The 22,230-nt window shown below is 44.0% G+C and overlaps 1 protein-coding gene across 6 annotated transcripts in view; it reads left to right on the top strand.

Moving 5' to 3' along the window:
* Window positions 1-22,230, top strand: part of LOC105482230 (ETS variant transcription factor 6) — a 248,433-nt gene that overhangs the window by 221,503 nt on the left and 4,700 nt on the right. For 5 of the 6 annotated variants that reach the window (XM_011742260.2, XM_071072192.1, XM_011742263.2 and 2 more), the window contains 3 exons: window positions 1,525-2,070; window positions 16,969-17,111; window positions 18,494-18,594. In XM_011742260.2, the coding sequence (XP_011740562.1) occupies window positions 1,525-2,070; window positions 16,969-17,111; window positions 18,494-18,594 (790 nt within the window). Of the gene's footprint in view, window positions 1-1,524; window positions 2,079-16,968; window positions 17,112-18,493; window positions 18,595-22,230 lie in introns of those variants that run through there. The other variant, XM_071072193.1, reaches the window with a different exon arrangement.

Raw genomic sequence — 22,230 nt, 5'->3', positions numbered from 1 at the left:
TAGTAGAACTTTCAAAAAAGAAAAAAGTCCCCATTTTCTTCTTAACCCTGTGTAAAACTTAAAACCACCATGTCTGTCTCTGTTTACTGACCCTATCAAATTACTGAATTCCCTTTATGTGTTCTTTATATATATATTATCTTAATGGACAAAGGTGATATGTTTGACTTGCTTTACTTAGAACTGTGGACAATTCTTTGACCAGAACAAGGACGGCAAGCATGCACATCCTTTCGGTGAGACTGCCCTGGGAAAAGATGTGGCCAGAGAGAGTTCATTGAGTTGGGTGAGCAGCCATGTAGAAATCTCCATTTTTATGGGTAGATTCTGTCCTTCTGCACCTTAGCAGGGACTTCTGGAGCCAGCTGTGTGCTGGTCCATTCCCCAACCCAGCCCTCAGAGCTACTTCTGTTGCTGAGCTGTGTACACTTCTGATGTTATCCTCGCACACACGTGCAACTTCGAGTGGGACGGGTTAGAGGTATTGTTAGAGGTGTCCATTCATCCTGCTTCTTCCTTACCTCTGCCTGTCTCTGAGCACTTGTAGGGTCTGTGCACTCAGAAGCAAAGTGCTCCCAAAAGTTCTTTCAAGTTCAGTAAGATTGTCATTCTGTAAATTGGGGCCACTGTGCATGCTTAGAGCAGTTTTTGGTGACTTTGCGTCGTAGTTTCTATGTTGCAGTGACAGATGTTGTCATGAGTACACAGGTTCTAAAATCTGACTGGAGTCTGGTTCTAATCTCCTAACTGACTGTTAGGAGATTGTGTGGCCTTGGGTAAGTTGCTTAACTTCTTTATGCCTCAGTTTTATCGTCTGTAAAACAGGGGTACTAGTGGTATCTCCTGGTTAGGAGTGCTATAAGGTTGGGGTTTTTTTCTTTTTCTTTCTTTCTTTTTTTTTGAGACAAAGTTTTGCTCTGTCACCCAGGCTGGAGTGCAGTGGTGTGATCTTGGCTCACTGCAACCTCCACCTCCTGGGTTCAAGTGATTCTCATGCCTCAGCCTCCCGAGTAACTGGGATTACAGGTGGGAGTGCTGTTAAGTTTTAAACAGTGAAATCCAGCATCTAAGATATAGTTATTACTAATAATTATTACTAATATGATATTATCACTAATACTAATAACTCCTAGAGGTAGAGAATATGAAAATTTTAGTTGTGAAAATGTAAGTCAATGAAAGCATCTAGAGAGAAACCCCTAAGAACGCTTCCCCCTCTGAAAGCGATGTAGAAGAGTTAAATGATGACCAAAAGATGAGGCATGGACGTTTGGCTTCCTTGTGCTTACAGGCCACAGGTAGGTGATTAACGGAATGCTTGTAGACATCCTTAGGTTGCCTGGCAATAGAAAAATAGTTTCAATATGCACACTTTACATTGTTAAGCGGTGAAAAAGACACTGCATTCTGGGGAGAAAGGTTCTTTACACATACCTACACGCTCCTCCATTTACCGCCTGTAGAGCCACGGGGAGGTTCCTGTCCTGCCAACTCACCGTGATTGCCTTTCCCTCTGCTCCACAGATAACTGTGTCCAGAGGACCCCCAGGCCATCCGTGGATAATGTGCACCACAACCCTCCCACCATTGAACTGTTGCACCGCTCCAGGTCACCCATCACGACAAATCACCGGCCTTCTCCTGACCCCGAGCAGCGGCCCCTCCGGTCCCCCCTGGACAACATGATCCGCCGACTCTCCCCAGCTGAGAGAGCTCAGGGACCCAGGCCGCACCAGGAGAACAACCACCAGGAGTCCTACCCCCTGTCAGTGTCTCCCATGGAGAATAATCACTGCCCAGCGTCCTCTGAGTCCCACCCGAAGCCATCCAGCCCCCGGCAGGAGAGCACACGCGTGATCCAGCTGATGCCCAGCCCCATCATGCACCCTCTGATCCTGAACCCCCGGCACTCCGTGGATTTCAAACAATCCAGGCTCTCCGAGGACGGGCTGCATAGAGAAGGGAAACCCATCAACCTCTCTCATCGGGAAGACCTGGCTTACATGAACCACATCATGGTCTCTGTCTCCCCCCCTGAAGAGCACGCCATGCCCATTGGGAGAATAGCAGGTGAGTGAGCTCCCCTCTCGCTGCTCCAGCATCGTGGAGACCTGACAAAGCCCCACTCTCCCCTGTGATGCTTGCAGCCAGCCTCGCACCATTCCCAATTAGGCGCCCTCCAAGGCTCTGTGAGGGCAAGTGGAGGCTTCTGCCTGCATGAGGCGAAATCCCTAATGGCTTGGTTAATGAGCCGCTGGGATCGAGTAGTTAATGAGCCTCAGAAATGTTAAGAAACAAATGTCCTACGTCCAGCTTACAAGGAGAGTCACATCAGAATCAAGGCTAAGCGAAAACATTTAAAATAAAAGGTTTATGAGCATGCTAATGGCCCTGTCCTGAAGTTTCCAGCAGCTAATTAATGACCAGACATAGCAAAAAGAAGCTTTGTCTCCGATTCAGGCCTGTAATTCCATCCTGCGAGCAGTAACGTCGTGCAGCCTTCACCTTGGGAGCGGGTAGGAGAGGAAAACAGGATTATGGTATTGGAGGCAGGTGTTGCTGGGCCATTTGACAGAGCAAACCACTCTCAGATTCTCTTTCATGTATGATAAGAGGCCCAAATTTGCTTACTTAAGGGAAGAAACCAATGGAAACCAGTGGGAAAAATATCTACACATTGTCTGTTTCCTAGGATGCTCATAATTTACGTGAACTCATTCTTCAGAAGCTTAATCCTCTAACCATGTGACAAGGTTAGCTCTTTTCATAGTGCATTACTTCATTAGTGGGATATTTGTTGAGCACCTGCTGTGTACAAATAAATGCATTAGGAGTAGGATACAGAGCTGATTTAACATGCAATATCTTTTTCGCCGAGGAATTTAGAATATAGTGGGGGAGACAAAGGTGAAAACCACTAAGATATAAGGCAGAATGAAGTAAGCCCCATTTCCCATTCATTTTATGTACCAGCATTCATTGAGCACCTACTGTCTGCTGGAGTAATGAAGTGCTGTAGAAACAAAGCAGAAGGAAGGTGTGTTTTGACTGGAGGGACCAAGCAAGGCTTTGCAGGGGAGAGAGTGTGACACTGAAGTGATTGTGCTTTCAATAGTGGGAGGGAGACCTGGAGGCAGGAGAGAACAGACCTGTTCAGGGAAAGGAGAGAAATGCCCCCTCCTCCCTGAGCCCAGAACCTGGTCAGAGTCCCAGCTGACCATCAGGGTGCTGCCATGCTGATGGCAATGGAATAACAGGCTCCTACAAGCCTACCTCTGCCTTGAGGTACTGTCCCTTTTTTTTTTTTTTTCACACTCTGTTGCCCAGGCTGGAGTGCCGTGGCACGATCTCTGCTCACTGCAAGCTCCGCCTCCTGGGTTCACGCTGTTCTCCTGCCTCAGCGTCCTGAGTAGCTGGGACTACAGGTGCCCACCACCACACCCGACTAATTTTTTATATATTTTTAGTAGAGATGGGGTTTCACCATGTTAGCCAGGATGGTCTCGATCTTCTGACCTCGTGATCTGCCCACCTTGGCCTCCCAAAGTGCTAGAATTACAGGCATGAGCCTCCACACCCGGCCAGTACTGTCCCTTTTTTATTTAAATCATTTGTGTCTAGATTTTTCTCTGGCCCCAAGTGCACCACCAGTGTTGCCTCAGTTTCATTATTACAAATAATTTACATCAGGGATGTTGAATCAAGAAAATAAAATGACAAACAGAAATTACTTACATGTTTTAAAAGCCATGAAAAAGGAAACGATATATGTTTGGGATTCAATTCAAAATGATCCTGCAGAGTTAGGGGGTGGGGTGTGGGTGGGGTCTACATGAAACAAGGCTAGCCATCACTAGCTGGTGGTTATATGTCTGGGTGATAGATGCATGGGGGTTAATATTGATCTCTCCGCTTTTACCTGTACATTAGATTGTTTTAATCAGAAAATGAACAAATAAAACTGGGGAAAAAAGAATAGTAGATAAGGAAGCAAAGAGCTTAGGCAAAACATGTGAATTTCCCCAGATAATTGGAGAAGGAGGATGAGGTCAGTGTATTGCTGTGAATTCTGTAAATGACGCATTGTGCTTTCCAGGCAATACCCTTCTTGTCTATATACCCTCTTGTCTTGTTTCTTGTATGGTGTGTGCAGCAGTACTTGACATTTTGCAGATACCTTTTGCTTGTTTATAATTCTCAGGACCGCTCTTAAGGTAGCTCATTACTGCAGTATTCATCTTATGTAGAAGGGTCATTTGTACAGGGGAAACCACAAAGGAAACTGAGCCCTGGAGAGGCAAAGGCCTTTGCCAAGGTCAGATAGGGGCCCTGTGACCGAGGTGTGCAGGACAACCCTTGCTGCCCCATGGCTGCTGTCCGCAGTGCTGCCCTCATGGGCCTGGCTTCCTTCCCAAGATCTCTCCTGTCTACTTCCCAGGTGACACTGCCTTCACCACTTTTTGGGAATCTACCATAAGCCCATGAATCAAGAAAGATACATGGTTTAGACTTGAGGAGTTATTTTTCCATTGTTTAGTAGGTTTGTAAATTTCAAAATATTAGTCTCTTAAAATTATATTACTTTTTTTTTTTTTTTTGGGACAGAGTCTCTGTCACCCAGGTTGGAGTTCAGTGATGTAATCTCAGCTCATGGCAACCTCTGCCTCCTAGGTTCAAGTGATTCTCATGCCTCAGCCTCCTGAGTAGCTGGGATTACAAGCACATGCCACCATGCCTGGCTAATTTTTTGTAGTTTTAGTAGAGATGGGGTTTCACCGTGTTGACCAGGCTGGTCTTGAACTCCTGGCCTCAAGTGATCTGCCTGCCTCGGCCTCCCAAATTGCTGGGATTACAGGCGTGGACCGCTGCACCCAGCCTATACTACTATTTTTTTCATCTCATTCCGCAATATCAGTGTTTGATGATGGATGCAGCCTCATCAGTTAGGAAGCTTGGTAGAATACTGCACCCACCAGATGATGAGCCTGGGTGTCTATGGATGCCCGCTCTCTCAAGGGCACACAGAAATAGGCAATATGTACTTTTCTTGATGGCTCTAGGAAGTCAGAATATTCATGTAAAATAATCTTGGGGCCTCGATCTTTTGGGGGAATGCATTAACTCCTTCAGTATGACAGTGTCCTAAAACTAATTACCAATGCAATAATGCCATATTCAAAAGTTTTTAAGTCTCCCAGTGTATATTTTAACTAATTTAACCAAATCCAAATTTAACTCATTCCTCTGAAAGGCATTGTTTTTCTCTGAAGAAGGTAGGACTCGATGGTCCCTAAAGTTCCTTCCAGCTCTGCCAGTCTGTAGTCTGACAGTCTTGATTCTGTAACCCTCCCAAGAAAACACAAGTTTTAGGCACTTTTGTTTCTTTGAGGATAACCATATGTGTACTCCATTCTTCTGATATCTTTCTGGACTCCTCAGATCCTTGTAAAATTGATTCTATTTATTGGAGGTGAAATTCATCGGGTGATTCCTGTGTACAATGTAAAAGTTCTGTCATTACTGAACAGCCATAAAAAGCCTTTAAATCTCCATAAAGCAGCTGTTAGATGAGAAAACTTAGCTCCTTAAAGCTTTTTAAATGAGCACAGTACAAAAAGAAATGAAGGTGCTGCTGAATGTCAAACTGATGAGTACTATAGCTGGAGGGTATAGATGCAAATAGTACTCATGAATGTGGATCACAAAACGAAGCTAAATTCTTACTATTCAGATGTGATTTGTTCAGGTGCCCTAGGATTTATGCATTTGGACACCTTCTGTGTATAAGGCACTGTTCTGCATTCTTTTTTTTTTTTTTTTTTAAAGAGAATAAAAACCCTTTATTGATTTAAATTGTGTTAATAATATCTATATTAAATGCATCTGCATGTATTTATTATGTAGAGGATGATTATACATATTTTCAATAACGCTCTTAAAAATTATGTCGTAATAATTCTTAGGAGTCATCTTGATGATATAATAAGTAAATATTTTGATAGTAAGATTGGAGGTAAAAGTTATAGGATTTTTATTTAGTTTTTTTTAAATGGTTCATGCCATAGTAAAATAAGATAAACGTCTTGAATTTCCTCCTTCTAAGTGGTAATACTTCTTTTTTTTTTTTTTTAATTTATTTATTATTATTATACTTTAAGTTGTAGGGTACATGTGCCTAATGTGCAGGTTTGTTACATATGTATACTTGTGCCATGTTGGTGTGCTGCACCCATCAACTCGTCATTTACATCAGGTATAACTCCCAATGCAATCCCTCCCCCCTCCCCCCTCCCCATGATAGGCCCCTGTGTGTGATGTTCCCCTTCCTGAGTCCAAGTGATCTCATTGTTCAGTTCCCACCTATGAGTGAGAACATGCGGTGTTTGGTTTTCTGTTCTTGTGATAGTTTGCTAAGAATGATGGTTTCCAGCTGCATCCATGTCCCTACAAAGGACACAAACTCATCCTTTTTGATGGCTGCATAGTATTCCATGGTGTATATGTGCCACATTTTCTTAATCCAATCTGTCACTGATGGACATTTGGGTTGATTCCAAGTCTTTGCTATTGTGAATAGTGCTGCAATAACGGGGTGGGGACAGAGAGGTATAAGACACAGTCTTTATCATGAAAGAACTGAGCACAGTTAACTATAAAAGCAAAGCACGTGACATGTATCTTAGAAGGGCTCCTGTTAAGTACCGCAGGCAGTCAGAGTAGGGATGTCAGGGGAAGCTACGTGGAGGGCTGGCTTTTAGCTGGGCTTGGATGAATGCTTAGAATGTGGACAAGTGGAGATTAGAGAAAAAGAGGTCATTCCAGATGGAGAAAACTTACCAGGAGCAAAGCAAGATAAGGCTCAGTGTGTTTTTTCTATTTCAGGTAGAAATGTAAATCTACAAGTTGAGGTCTGTTGAGGTCATTTAAAAATCTATCATTTTTCAGGCTGGGCACTGTGACTCACACCTGTAATCCCAGCACTTTGGAAGGCCGAGGCTGGCAGATCACCTGAGGTCAGGAGTTCGAGACCAGCCTGGCCAACATGGTGAAACCCCGACTCTACCAAAAAATATAAAAATTAGTCAGGCATGGTGGCGCATACCTGTAGTCCCAGCTACCGAGGAGGCTGAGGTGGGAGAATCGCTTGAGCCTGGGAGGTGGTGGTTGTAATGAGCCAAGATTATGCCACTGCACTCCAGCCTGGGCAACAGAGTGATACCCTGTCTCAAAAAAAATACATATGTGTATATATATGTTTTTATATATATGATATATAATTTTTCATAAATTCTTTTCATTATCTAATATCACTGAAATCCCATCGTACAATTAAGATACATGCAAATGTATGTCTGTTAGGTATTTACCATATGGAAAAACTAAAATAATCAAGAAAGGAAATTCAGTAGGTGGTTGACAGTTTAAATACAAATCACAAATGACATCTTTTTAAATATAACGTAGCTTATTTTTAAAGGTGTCACTTACTTTGCAAAGGATAAGGAGAAGTGTTATTAAGAGTTTACTAGGTTGGAATGGCTAGTGTTTATGAGAGAGAGTTTAGCACAAGACGGAGTGAGACAAGATGCCTGGGGTCTGTTTTGAATGCAGCAACCAATAGTGTATGGAACAGTGAAAAAGTTGCTTCTTCTATGCTTGTTTTCTACTTGGTATCTTTAAGAACGGGCTATTTAGGAGCAAGGAGCCTAGCAGAAAGCATCTGTCAGTCTTCTAAAACTTTACCTACAAAAGTTTTACTGGCTTGTGTCCCACCAGTGTGTTTGAAAGTCAGAAAGTATATTGGACACAAGCACCTGTAGGTGGCTGAGGTGTGACTGTAGTCACCCGTGAGTCATGTTTTCAGTATGTATGGAAATTCCTTATTTGGACTTGATTTCAAACATAGAAGGGCCTTTTACAGGTGAAGGAACTGAGATTCAGATACATCAAGAGTCTAGCCTCGAGCTTCTGTTCAGCGTCCTTCCCAAAACGATTGTTGCCTTCTGGTGTGGGACTCTAGAGCAAGGATTGAAAACTGTGGCCCAAACTGTGGGCCAAATCCAGCCACCATCTGTCTTTTTTAAATCAAGATTTCCCGGAAAACAGCCAAACCCATTTATTTGGTATTGCCTATGTCTGCTTCCATGCTGCAGTGGCAGAGTTGAGTAGTTACAACAGAGATTGCATGGCCAGCAACACCTAAAATATTGATTAACTGGCCCTTTACAGAAAACATTTGATGTTCTCTGCCTTGCAACCTTGTATACCCGGTGTTCAGTAAGCTTGGAATCATAGGTGCAATGTAGGATGCAGGCTTAGAAAACAGTCCCCCTGCTCTCAAGGAATTATTTGCACTTTAGATGACAAGGCGTGTTTAAGACACGTGGAAGGAACAATAACCAGTTATGTAAGAGAATAGACGGGTTCTGGACTGCAGGCTATATTTTCAGACCAACCAGCATAGTTACGAAAACAGTATTAACATAATAAAATACAGCTAAGTAAAAGAAATGATTTATTTGCACTTTGGATTATATAATTCTTCATTCATTGATTCAGAAATTATTGCCAGTCTGCTCATGTGCCAGGCATTGTTCTAGATGATAGGGCACTGCATCTCTGAATGCCAAAGTTCGTATCCTTGCTGGTGGAAGGCAACGTCCTCTTGCTTTATGCCATGACACAAACTAAGCTCCTACTTTGACTGTAGACAGCTAAATCTTAAAAGAAAACTTCTCAGTCATTTTCGTTTTCTCTTCAAGTACTTTAATTCCGTTAAAACCTAAGCCACCAGATCTCTTCCTTGGCCTTAATCCAAAACTCTGCTGAGGAAGAAGATTCCTTGGTACACTGAGAATTGTTTCATAATCGATTCATTTCATAACCCCTCATTTGCTACCCAAAAGTGGGGACCTAAATCTGTACAGATTTGGGTGTTTAAAGCCCATGGCCTGCCCAAATAGAGAGTATCACCTTTCTTGTGTTTATCTCACAACTTTTGCTGAAAGTCTCCATCTTTGTGAACATGAACTTCTCGATTTGTGAGGCTATCACTGGTCAATTGGGTCATTAATCCTGCAGCAGGCAAGACACAGAATTTCCTCTCAGCTCCAGGTCTCCTCACTCCTAACGCTCTTAGAACACACTCTGCAGCAATCCTTGGAATCTTTAATGGTAGCCTTTTGGGACTTCAAAAAATACGTTTACTATCTCTCAAGGTTACATCCTTAACAGAAACAAAAAGATGCTAATCAGGGAGATATCAATTTGGTCTTATTTGTCACCCAACTAAAACAGTGTACTTTCTTTTTTTGTGTGTTTTTGTTTTTGTTTTGTTTTGAGACGGAGTCTCGCTCTGTCGCCCAGGCTGGAGTGCAGTGGCCGGATCTCAGCTCACTGCAAGCTCCGCCTCCCGGGTTCCCGCCATTCTCCTGCCTCAGCCTCCGGAGCAGCTGGGACTACAAGCGCCCGCTACCTCGCCCGGCTAGTTTTTTTGTATTTTTTAGTAGAGACGGGGTTTCACCGGATTAGCCAGGATGGTCTCGATCTCCTGACCTTGTGATCCGCCCGTCTTGGCCTCCCAAAGTGCTGGGATTACAGGCTTGAGCCACCGCACCCGGCCAAACAGTGTACTTTCTTGGTTTTGTTTTATTGACTGGATGAATTATATATACAGAGATTCAGTTCGGGAAGCCTCTGAAGCAAGATGAAGAAAACAGTATGAAACTCCAGAGAAAGCAGTTTGAGGCTTGTCCTCAGGGGCTTCAAGGACCGGGAGAAGTCACTGTATTCCGACATCTTGCTTCCGTCTCCACTTCCTCCCACAGTGTTTAATGCTGCTGTGAATTTGTTTCGAAGGAAGCCTATGGACATTTTTTTTTTTTTAATTTTGTACATGAGCCTCAGGAGCAGCCTTGACGGCTAAAAGACTTCATAAACAAGAAGTGTGAAGGGACTGCATGGAAGTGCTGGGGGCAAGTCTCAGCCCTCGGCCTTTGTTGGAAGGTGTGGGGCATGCAGACACATGTGCACCTTCGCACACATGCATCTGTGCATAAATATCTGTGTTTGCAGGAAAGAAAAGATAGGGTTGTGGGATGTCCCCAGAAGCCACAAGGATTCCAGAGTTTTAGTACCAGGTGAAAGAGCCGCTTCCTCCCACACTACCTCTGGGAGATGCCCTTCTGTAGACCTCTGTAGCCCAGTACCCTCAAGAGCTCCTGGAGACAGACAGCCTGGAACCGTCCTAGGGAAGCAGTAGTGGGCCTGTGGCAAAAGCCTGGACTGCGAGGTCAGCAGGATTGGAATCCAGTTCTTGACTCCCAAGCAGGTGCATAATGTCCCTGAGCCCTCCTTTCCTTATCTGTAATATTGAGAACCCATTTCTGGGCTCTTTTGACTGTTAATGAGACAACGTGTGAATGCATGGCACAAGAAGGTCAACTGCTACGAGTTACTGCCCCCACTCTGCCTCACTGCTGAGCTGCCAGCCTGTCCATCTGAGAGGGACTGTGTAGGAGCTGTGGGTGCAGCCAGCACAACTGCCTGCGGAGCCACGCAGGGCACTGACAGTGAAGGCCTGTGAGGGGTGCCCTTCAAGGCCACCTCCATTTTCTTATTTCCTGGGAGATTTACTTCCGTGCTCCTGCTTCCCCTCCCTGAAGCTTTGCCTGCTGTCCATATTTGGAGGGGATTAATAAGATGAGCACTGGGGAGGGGAGGAGCCATCACTCCAGCAGGAATATTCCCAGCGGCTGAGTCACGGCACTTTATTTTCAGTGTGAACGACTGAGAAATCAAAGAGCCCTAAAAGAGGAGGAAGTTTCAGGACAATGTTTTTAAAAGATAAAAAACATCAACAGCATGGTGGCTGAGTGGAAAATAATAGAAGGGGCTTGAGGAGACTGGAAATTCCAGTTTGTGTAAGGGCGCACAGTGCTGTAATACAGAGTCCCTACCTCTCTGCAGTCCCCGGATGTGAATTCCCAGGCTGCACCCACACCTGAGCAAAGCAGAGGCTGGGCCTTACTAGGTTCTGGCTGCGAGCTGGATCTCAGCTGCAGGGTGCGAGTTTCGGATACTGGTGTTTCCTAGCCTCCTCCACACCTTATGTAATCGGAGGTGAAAAGGTCCAGCCTCGTTTGCAGCTGTGGTTTTTCTGCCCTAGGAAGCCAGGAAGCATAGATTTTTGTATTATTTGCCTCCACTTCTCCCTCCCGCAGCGTGCCACTGTGCACATATGTTTTCTGTTTTCCTGAGCCACGGCAAAGCACAAGCAGTTGCCCATTGTAAACACACCTCTGCGTGTCAACACACACCTGGCTGCACTGGAGTGACCAACTTTCTGCTTCTAGGTAATGGTTGATCTAGAATGAAGGAGGAGGAGAAAAAAAAACCAAGCAGCAGATGGCCCCCTGAATGTTGCAAACCGTGTTTCTCTAAGCAGGGTTTCTCAACACTCTTGATATTTGGGCCAAATAGTAATTTGTGCGGTTGCTTAGTATATTGTAAGATATTTAGCAGCATCCTTGGCCTCTACCTACCAGATGCTAGGAGCACCCTCCACCCCAGCGTGACAACCAGAAATACCTCCAGATATTGCCAAATGCCCCCAGTTGAGAACCGTATTTGTAAAGCCTAGTAGCACCTTTTTATTTCGTATGGTACTTTGCATGTTTTGTTGCTGAACTGGAAGTAAACATATTAATTTTTAGGTAATAAATTTCAAAGAATGTAACAGGGACACGCAGTCTCTCCATTGGTAATTATACCCATGGGACTGTCATTTCCAGGCCTTCTTTAAAATTCCACTTGGGCAGTTAAAACAACATAAAATGACTTTCTTAGAGGCTTTCCTGAAATTTAAATTAACCATAATCATTAAATATTCCCTATGTCAATAATTTGACTTGCCTACTCAAGTTTTTTAAGCATCAGTTTTGTCTAGTGTGGTTTTTTTCTTTAGAAACCATGTTGGTGATGTGTGAATTGCCCATCTTTTTACAATCTCTGCTCAATAAGTTTATACAATGAGTCTCTGGTAAGAGACAGACGTGGGAGTGAAAATATTTCTCCTTAACCACAGGAAGGGATTTTTTACAATGCCTTTAGCTGCGGATACCGAGGGTACCTCACCCAGCAGGAAGGAGAGGGAACTATACTTGGGCTAAACACTTTCATAAACTACTTCTCCTGGACAAGAAAATGCAAATAGTAGAAATTTATTTAAAATATCCATGTGCCTTGAGATAGAAGAAAGCCCTTTAGTTTAAGAAAAATGCACTTAAAATTAATACCTTGTGATCCAAAAACATTTTATACATATATGTTCCAGTGTTTTGAAGTGGAATGAACTTCTATTTATAGAGTGTGGTGCGCTTTATTATATAGTATTATGCATTTACATTGATGATCAAAGAACATTGTATCTATGCAGACATGGATTCCGAAAAGGCTGAAAAATTCCAGGTGAGCCGTGACAACCACCTCTAAAGGATCTAGGAACCTAAGGAGGATCTGCCTTTTATTTAATAGAAATCTTAGAAACAAAAATAACTGACATGGCTTGAATGTCAATTGTTTAAAAAAAAAAAAAAGGAAAAAAATCTGTTGTGTGGTCAGGCAGTTATTTTTATCATCTAGGCATCATTTTTACCAAAGAAACAAAACAATCAATAATGTTATAAAAGCCACTTATACTCTGAGCTTGAAACAACTGCTTTATGCCACAAAATTCCTACTGCTATCTCCGTTAGTGACTGAGTAATTCAATATGTCCTGAATGTCAACATATTTTTATTACTCAGCTAAAGTTGGCTTTGCTGGATTAAATGTCATTTAAAATGATCGATTGGCAGCTTGTTTGGGGTTGTTTTCACATTTAAGAAAGGAAAAAGTTCGCCGGATACAAATGTTCTTGAAGCTCACAGGGAAACGGTGTTCTCTGGAAGCCCTGCCCTTCCTTTGCCATCTGATAAGTAGATAACATTCTAGGTCCCGGTTTGACGCCTCCGAAAAACCAACATGGTAGCCCAGCGCAGGTTAAGCCCTTACATGGAGAAATGGTCTGGTTCACATTTCACTGTTTGGTGAGTAGTGGAACGTACCATTACAGTAAAAGAGAAGCAACAGAAACATGCAGTGAAAACCCCCATGCTTGTGGATGGAAAACTCTCCGCTTTGTTTTAGCTCTAGGGTAGGCTTCTGAGTGGGGTGCCTTCCGCCTAGAGTCAGGAGGGCTGCCATGATGTCAGTCACCTTCATATGGGCAAAATGTCTTTATATCAAACTGTAAAAGACAACCAGGTAGTTTCTTAATTGCTGAAATTTATTAAAATAAACACACTAGAAAATCACATTCCCAATCCAGAGGAATCCAATGGTGTCGTCGGCCTATTTGCAGTGAAAATGATTGTAAACCTATAGGGAGACATGGGAGGGGTTGCACACACACTGCCTTTGTTCCTCCTGATTTACTGGCTTTTTTTCCCCTATAGATACAGTCTCACTCTGTCACTCTATCGCCCAGGCTGAGCGTAGTGGGTTGATCATGGCTCACTGCAACCCCAAACCCCTGGGCTCCAGCAATTCTCCCATTTCAGCCTCCCAACTAGCTGGGATTACACGCATGTACCACTACGCCCGGAAAAATTTTAAATTTTTTGTAGAGATGAGGTCTCGTTATGTTGCCCAGGCTGGTCTTGAACTCCTCCCGGGCTTTCAAGCAAGCCTACCGCCTCTGCCTCCCAAAACTTTTGGATTATAGGTATAAGCCACCACGCCCAGCCCTAATTTACAGGCACTTTATGTGATAAGATTTGATTTTGTCAGATGTTTTCCAGTTGGAAGAGATTATGGAAAATTAAAATATATCTGCCATTTGATAGTAGGAGAAACACTGAAATATTAAGCCACAGCTGAGTTCTGGCCTTAGTCCTTTTGAGGCTGCTCTGACAAACTTGCCATAGACCAGGTAGTTTATACCTAGTAGACACGGACTGCTCCACAGTTCTGGGGGCTGGGAAGATCAAGGCCCTGGCAGATGAGGCATCTGGTGAGGGCCCACTTTCTGGTTCATAGACAGCACCTTCTTGCTGTGTCTTCACTTGGTGGAAGGGTGAGGGGTCTCCCTCAGGCCTCTTTTAAAAGGGCACTAATCCCAATCACAAGGGTGGAGCCCCCAAGACCTAATCACCTCCCAAAGGTACCTTGGCAGTTAGGATTTCAACAGATGAATTTGGGGAGGACATGAAGATTCAGACCACAGCAGATCTCTATTTTCCCTTTATAGTGAAAGTGACTCAAGACAAGAAGATGCTTGCAAGGGAAAAAGACACTTCGCCACTTTTTGCTGCTTTGCCTAGAAACTAGAATCATCCTCTTTCAAATGCTTTAAAAATGAGCTAGATTATTCTCAGTCTACAGTAGGACACTGGTTGCTCAAGGTACTTATGATGCCCGGGGATACTCATCTTCTCCACACCCCCTACCTCAGCCCGTCCTCTGGCAATACAGAATGCAGCCATGGCAAGATGGGGTGGGCAATAGAAGTGTCTGGACAGCTTCTGTTGTTAGAATGGAGTTCACACTCCAGGACTATGGTGTCATTGTTTTAAGAAGGAGGCCACTTGTCCTTTTCCAAAACACAATCAGTGACATACTACATTAATGTTTAAACACAGATAATACAGAAGAAAGGATACCATAAGGGATACTAAAGATTTAGGGTCGCTGTACGTTTAATGGTAGTTCCTTGAAAGATTAAGCTTCTGGAAAATGCCACATTTTTCTGCCGGTGTCTTCTGCTGTTCAAAGAGAATGCTGGAGTTCAGAAAAGGTACACTGAGCAGGTGTACTTTGTTCTGCAAAGCCCTAAGATTTTACGAACGTATACCCATTAACGAGTTTCTCTGAGACTAGAAATTGCAGTGGGAAGTGTGTCATAGCATGGGCTCTGGGGTCATACAGAGCCAAGAATCCTGTGTGTCATTCATAAGCTGTATCCTTCTGAGTAAATCATCAAACCCTCCCAGCCCCAGCTTCCTGGTCTATAAAATAGGAATAGCAACAGCACCTGCCTCATAAGGTGGCATAAGGGTCAGATGTAACCAGGCTCGTCGAAGCCACAGCACAGTACCCACAAATAGCACCCACTAAATACCGTTGTTATTTTTACTACTTTCTCTTCCCTCCCATTATCACTAATACAGTAATCCCGTAAAGTAAGTGCTGTTATTCCCACTTCATAAGTGAGGCAACGGAACCTCAGGAAGATTAACAAACATGTTCAGGGTGGCCCAACTGAATTCCCCTTGTAAATATACCCCCAGAGAAGGGTGTATGTCTTTCTCTGCAATGCAGATGTATTGGCTGTAATAATATTCCAAGTCTCTACTGGACACTCCCCTTTCAAATGTGCCAGGCCCAGGCCTCGCCCAAAGTGAAAAAGAAAGAACACTGTAGTGCAGGAGTCCAGAGTGCAAATCCCTGTGACCTCAGGCAAGTTATTTCAACCTCTCTGAGGATCAGAAATAATACAGGTAAAGTGCTGAGTTCATACTTGGCATTTAGTAATGGATCTTCCATCACCAGCCATTCTGACGAGTGCCTATAAAAAGTGCGCATTTCCAGAATCATGCAGTGAACACCTGGAAATTGATGTTGCTTCTCCTCATCTGGAGGCCAGTTAACCTTTAACTCAACCCAGAAGGCACACATCTGTCCCCAGCTACCTCTCCAGGTTCTGCTGGGGGGCAACCACACACCTTCATAGCACACATCCAGAAAGTCCTAGAACAAGGGGAAGGCGCACATCACGTCGTCGTTTTTTTTTTTTTTTTTGGAGACAGAGTCTCGCTCTGTTGCCCAGGCCGGAGTGCAGTGACACGATCTCGGCTCACTGCAACTTCCGCCTCCTAGGTTCAGGCGATTCTCCTGCCTCAGCCTCCCAAGTAGCTGGGATTTCAGGCACACGCCACCATGCCTGGCTAATTTCTTGTATGTTTAGTACAGACGGGGTTTCACCACATTGGTCAAGCTAGTCTCAAACTCCTGGCCTCAAGTGATCCACCCGCCTCAGCCTCCCAAAGTGCTGGGATTACAGGCATAAGCCACCACGCCCGGCCATGTCTTCTCCTTTAATTTACTAACCCACAGCTGAAAGCCAAGGCCCAACACCATGCCTAGGCCATATTAAATCACTTGACACTTAATAAATATCCATTGCCTGACTGAGTGTTCAAACATCAGTTCTGCAAATGGAGAAAGTGATTTTTGCACTGGGCTGCTTTCTGCCATGATCCATTGTACCAAAACATTTTTTAAAAGCCTCCAAAGTGTGATAGAATGAGCATATCTGTATTTCTTTTTAAAACCATGCTAGCCACAGTTCCCACAGAGTCACCAAGCCACATAATTTTTCTTTTCCCACCATTTTTCACTCCTCACTCGTTTTTGCTGTGTTTTTAGCCTACCCCAGCCTTCTCATCTTTATCCATCCGTCTCCCACCAACACCAGGATAATCTTTTCATCCCACTATTTTTTTACCACACAGCTCTCTCTGTAACATCAGGACCCTCTTTCCACCCTTTTCGCCTTCCAGGCTGCATTTAACACACATTCAGAGCCCGTTCATTCACAGTTAGAACTTGCTTCCCGTCTTTCACATGGGCTCTGCCCAGGTTTAAGTTTGGGTCACGACTGTGGACTTCCGGGTCACTGTATCATCGTCTGTGGAGAGAGGCTGTTGCCTGGATCATCTCTGAGGCCTCCAGTGGGTCAAAGGTCACACAACAGGACCTCCCTCCCTCTCTCTGGGCCTTCATTCCTTCCCTGTAAAACAAGGAAGTTAGACAATCAGTCAACCCAAGCTAGGCAGAAGCAGTTGCTGGATTGTTTTTTGATTCTTCTGGTTAGTGACTCAACAAGAAACGTTTTCAACGGTGTTTTCTTGCCCTTTTCCTCTGTAGACTGTAGACTGCTTTGGGATTACGTCTATCAGTTGCTTTCTGACAGCCGGTACGAAAACTTCATCCGATGGGAGGACAAAGAATCCAAAATATTCCGGATAGTGGATCCCAACGGACTGGCTCGACTGTGGGGAAACCATAAGGTAAAAGGGCAGCAGATATCTGCTCCATAAACTAGTGCTGAAATGAAGTCTTTATCCCTGGATTGGAGGATAATCGTCTGTCTTCTGCTTTTTACATCTGCCCATACTTATTTAGTTTATTCCTTGCTAGGCAAGCAATTAGGCAGTTGCAAAGGGAAGGAAATAATTAAAGACGCATCTTTCCATTTGTTCCTGAGACCAGGTGCCCGTTAACTCACATATCCTGGTTTACTGGGCTGCATCAGGTGCCCGTTAACTCCCATATCCTGGTTTACTGGGCTGCATCATGAGTGACTCTTGTTTCCACTCCCCTTGACCTGATCCCGCCACCTCCACTGTTGTTAGGAACTGGGTAAAAGGGAAGTACGGCAAGACTCTGTGACTCACAGGGGACCTTTGGGAAGTGCCACTTCTTTTCTGCTCAGTTAGAAACTCCCATGTTCCCCAAAGCCCATTTCTTCATAGGAAATACTTACATTCTGGCTGTAAAACATCCCCTTTATAAGCAAGCGATGCAAGAAGTTTGCCCCACAATTTTCCAAACTGAGAGGAGGGAATGGCATTGAATAAAGTCTTTTGCAGTAAGGAAGACTGCTCAAGTGTGGAGATGTAAAAAGTGGGTAGCCGTGATCCAGGCCAGCCGATAGGTGGACCTGAAGCAAAGCCTGATGTTGGCACGGTGGTGGCACAACCTCGATCTGCTGAGTGAGAAGGCAGAGAGGCCCAGCCAGGTGTGCCCAGACCTGCAGCCTTCTAAGAAGGCAGTGGGTAATGCAGACCATGACCAAATATGGCAAGGCCCCACTGACAGATACTTCCATGTGTGAGTCACTGAGAAAAATCCCTCTGCTACTCCCACATTGTACCATTGCCTCAGGCCCAGAACCACTGTATTCTTGCTTCCACAACAGGAATTTAAACAAAAAAATTGTCTTCCTTAAAATGACAGACCAGAAACACAAGTTTGAGAAAAGGTCATTGCAACAAAAAAAAAGAAATGCTGTGTGGGTCAGAAGGTGAAGGGTGACCCAGAGATAGGGGGAACCTGCAGGAAATTCCTTAGGCGGAGCAGAGAGCAGTCTTGGGAAAAGGAAATAAGGGAGGCTGCTATGGGATCTGTTTTATTAGCTAGGGCTCCAGGACTTCGGACAAAGGGTGATTCACCTTAGGAGTAAACCTTGGTGACAGGGAATATAAAAAGCTAAACGGTGGGGACAGATGTGCCTGGAAGGCAGCAGATTAGCAGGTAGCTTCTCAAACTGGCAGGGCCACAGGCAGCAGCTGAAGAGCTTTTATTTTAATAGCTCCCCCAGTGCCTTTTCTGAGGTTCATTTCATTGTGTCTTTGTGCTTTTTTTCTCCCTTCCTCCTTTGAACAAACAGAACAGAACAAACATGACCTATGAGAAAATGTCCAGAGCCCTGCGCCACTACTACAAACTAAACATTATCAGGAAGGAGCCAGGACAAAGGCTTTTGTTCAGGTAGCACTTCCTTTTTCTCCTTTCCTTCTTTTGGGAGGATGCTGTTTTCTTTAAAGAACGGGGAGTGGGGGGAGACTGTTAAGATCTCTACCTGCCTATCGGATACCCAAAGCCAATCATTGCTACAAACTGGATACCGGGTACTGGTGTGTTAGGATTTAAGGAAATTATTTTTTTTAACTTACGTCTGTCCTGTAATAAAGCCAAAACTAAATGAACAGAATCTGACTCACCTTTAAAATAACGCAGTGATCAAATAATATTATGTAGCATTAAAGTCCGGTGTAGTTAAAAGCACAAAGTCAATGGCAAAACAAGGAATTAACCCTAGACTTCCAGGTTACCAACCCTGTAAGGCAACTTTCTGAACCAGTATTTGTCAAAATGCAGGTAATGACCCACAGTGAGTCACGAAATAGATTGAATGGGTCCATCACAGCTTTTTTTTTTAATGAAATAAAAATAGGATAGGATAGAGCTGAAAATGCCAGACTGCATCACATGTAGCAAGAATGACAGTTGATTCATGAAAATGTTGTTCCAGGTGTGTATGTACGTGATGAGTCATGATGTAAAATACATTTCTATTTCTTATAATGCATCATAGTCAGAAAAGTCTACAAGCTGCTGTACTAGAATTTTTCTTTCCAGAATTCCTCATAATGAGTTATCCTCATAGATAACCAGTTAGCCTGCCACATAGATTGTGATTCCAAGTACTATGCAAGAGAGGAGAAAGAATTAGAAGAAGGAGGGATCTGAAGGACCAGTCAGGAGATGTAGAAGTAGACCTCTGGTTCTGGTAGTAGTCATTAGTGGGGCCAAGTGCAGGTTGGTAGAAGTGACATCAACAAACACAACCTTGGGTGATGGGTTTTGGCAGGTGGGACAGAAGAGAGTGACAGATGGGGCTAGAGATGTAGATTGTGAATTATCTGTATACAGGTAGGAAGTGATACCTACCTGTATGTATCAGATGAACAGATGAGCATGTATGAACAGATGAGCTCGCTGATACGATTAATTTATTGGAAAGAGCGGAGAACCTGGTCTTTAGCATTGGGAAGGAATGGTAACTTAGGAATAGTAAAAGCAATTAAGATCTTCAAAAGAAATGAGAAAGGCTATTCAAGAAAGGGAAACAGAATAGAAGGAATAAAAAAAAGAACGCTCCCTTCTCTGGCTCTACTGATGCCTTTTCTTCATCCTTCAACCTAAATGCAGTCCTTGGCTCCCTTTGTTCCCACTCTATACCTTTTTTGTGGATGAATTGATCCCAACACACAACTTCATTTATCACCTCAGTGGTTAGGCTCTTAAATCTCTACATCCAACTCTAAAATCTCCCTGAAATTCCAAATTTGAATGTCCAAGAGTTTATTGTAGGCTGTGTCCACTTAAGTGTCACATTTAAGTATTTCAGACATGACACCCTCAAAACAGAAACTCATCTCAGATTAGAAATTCCACCCAGAGGCCGGGCGTGGTGGCTAATGCCTGTAATCCCAGCACTTTGGGAGGCCGAGGTGGGCAGATCACGAGGGCAAGAGATCGAGACCATCCTGGCCAACATGGTAAAACCCCATCTCTACTAAAAACACAAAATTAGCTGGGCGTAGTACCATACACCTGTAGTCCCAGCTACTTGGGAGGCTGAGGCAAGAGAATTGCTTGAACCCGGGCGGCGGAGGTTGCAGTGAACCGAGATCGCGCCACTGCACTCCAGCCTGGCAACAGTGTGAGACTCCATCTCAAGAAAAAAAGAAAAAATAAATTCCACCCAGAATTATTGAATTCTTTACTCATCAGAGGCATCACTGCTGTTTGAAGCAACCAACTTTGAAACTAGAGTTCCCTTTGACTTTTCCTGTATCCCAGTCATTGTGCTAGATTGACCATTGGCTCTTCAGCACCATTCCCACTCTATTCTGTGTTGCAGAGGCTAGAAGCCTGGGAACTACATTTCCCAGGGCTTGTTGCCAGAAGGTCCCAGGTTGGAGTCTTTCAATGACAAGCAGTTTCATGAGATCTGGGAGATGAGAAAAAGGCAAAGGCTTCCCTGGCAGTGGAAGCTGATGTCTGGACTTCATGATTCGCATCGGGATTCACTTAACAATGTCTTTCTGTCTCTGGTCCACTCCTCTGCCTCATGAAACCATAATACAAACTTTCAGCTGCCCTACAACACTAATACGATTCCTTTAACTTTTGCCTTTTTAATACCTATACCCTCAAGGCTCAACCTCAAGTCTATTGCCCTGAATGAGGCCTTCTTCGGCTGCTCCAACACACATAGCTATCATCTTCCATCATCGCTTGGGTTCCCTTGGGCCCCCAAGGGATATGATTTGCTTTTGCTTTTTTCTTTTCTTTTCTTTCCTTTTTTTTTTTTTTTTTTTTTTTTTTAGACAAAGTCTTTCTCTGTCACCCAGGCTATAGCACAGTGGCACAATCTCAACTCACCGGAACCTCCACCTCCTGAATTCAAGCAATTCTCATAATAATCATGCCTCAGCCTCCCTAGTAGCTGGGATTACAGGTGCCTGCCACCATGCCTGGCTAATTTTTGTATTTTTAGTGGAGACAGGGTTTCGCCATGTTGGCCACTCTTGTCTCGAACTCCTGGCTTCAAGTGATCTGCCCACCTTGGCCTCCCAAAGTGCTTGGGTTACAGATGTGAGCCACTGTGCCTGGCCAACTTGTTTGTTTTTCTAGAGACTCTGTTGCCCAGGCTGGAGTGCAGTGGTGTGGTCATAGCTCACTGAAGCCTCAAACTCTGGGCTCCAGCAATCCTCCTGCCTCAGCCTCCGGAGTAGCTAGAGCAACTACATGATTTATATTTTTAATACAGGTTGAGTATCCCTTATCTGGAATGCCTGGGACCAGAAGTGTTTCCGATTTTTGGATTAGGGATGCTCAGCCTGTAATTAACATGTGTGAAGCCCTTCTCTCCGACAACTAGATTATAAGCTCCTAGAAGGTAGAGGGTTCTATTTTTTATCATTCTGTATTACACCTTTCAATAAATGCTTGTTGACAGCCTGGTGTGGAATATCAGAAGCTTAATATGGGACAGTCGTCAAAAGAAGAAAGGGGTAGTTTGGGGGGCCAAGCACAGCACATCTGTGGAGCTGGCTGAGAGGGGCTCCTTGTTGACTTCGGATGTGGAGGGAGAAATTTTAGTTAGGGGATAAAAGAGGAGAAAGACTGCAGATGCTACAGATCATACTGCTGGAGAAGTTTGCCAACAATGAGCAGGAAAAGCAGTAGTAGCCAGAAGATTGATAGGCTTCCAACAAAAGATCTTCAGTAAGAGAAAGGAATAGTGCTCTTCGTGAGGGAGAGATGAGTCCTTTTTGAGGAAATGAATGTTAGAAGCCAGACTTGCCACAAAATGAAGGTTTCTTGGTGTAAGACCTAGTATGTAATCAAGTGAGGTGTTGAATTGTGAGTACTCTTCACAAGATGTTTCAGTGTTGAAGATGGATGTTTAAGTGTTGAAATCATGGACTAGTGCCATTAAGCAGCTCTTTGATGAGGAGGCAGAACACAAAGAATGAGTAGGACTCAACTCGTGAGAAGAGTCAGGAGGGCTCCAGATAAGGGAAAAGCTAAAGATGTGTAGGAGAGCGTGTG

Source organism: Macaca nemestrina, chromosome 10 (genome assembly GCF_043159975.1).
Source record: "Macaca nemestrina isolate mMacNem1 chromosome 10, mMacNem.hap1, whole genome shotgun sequence".
Lineage (NCBI taxonomy): Eukaryota > Metazoa > Chordata > Mammalia > Primates > Cercopithecidae > Macaca > Macaca nemestrina.
Note: the sequence above shows the minus strand (reverse complement) of the source record. Positions and strands in the feature narration are given on the sequence as shown.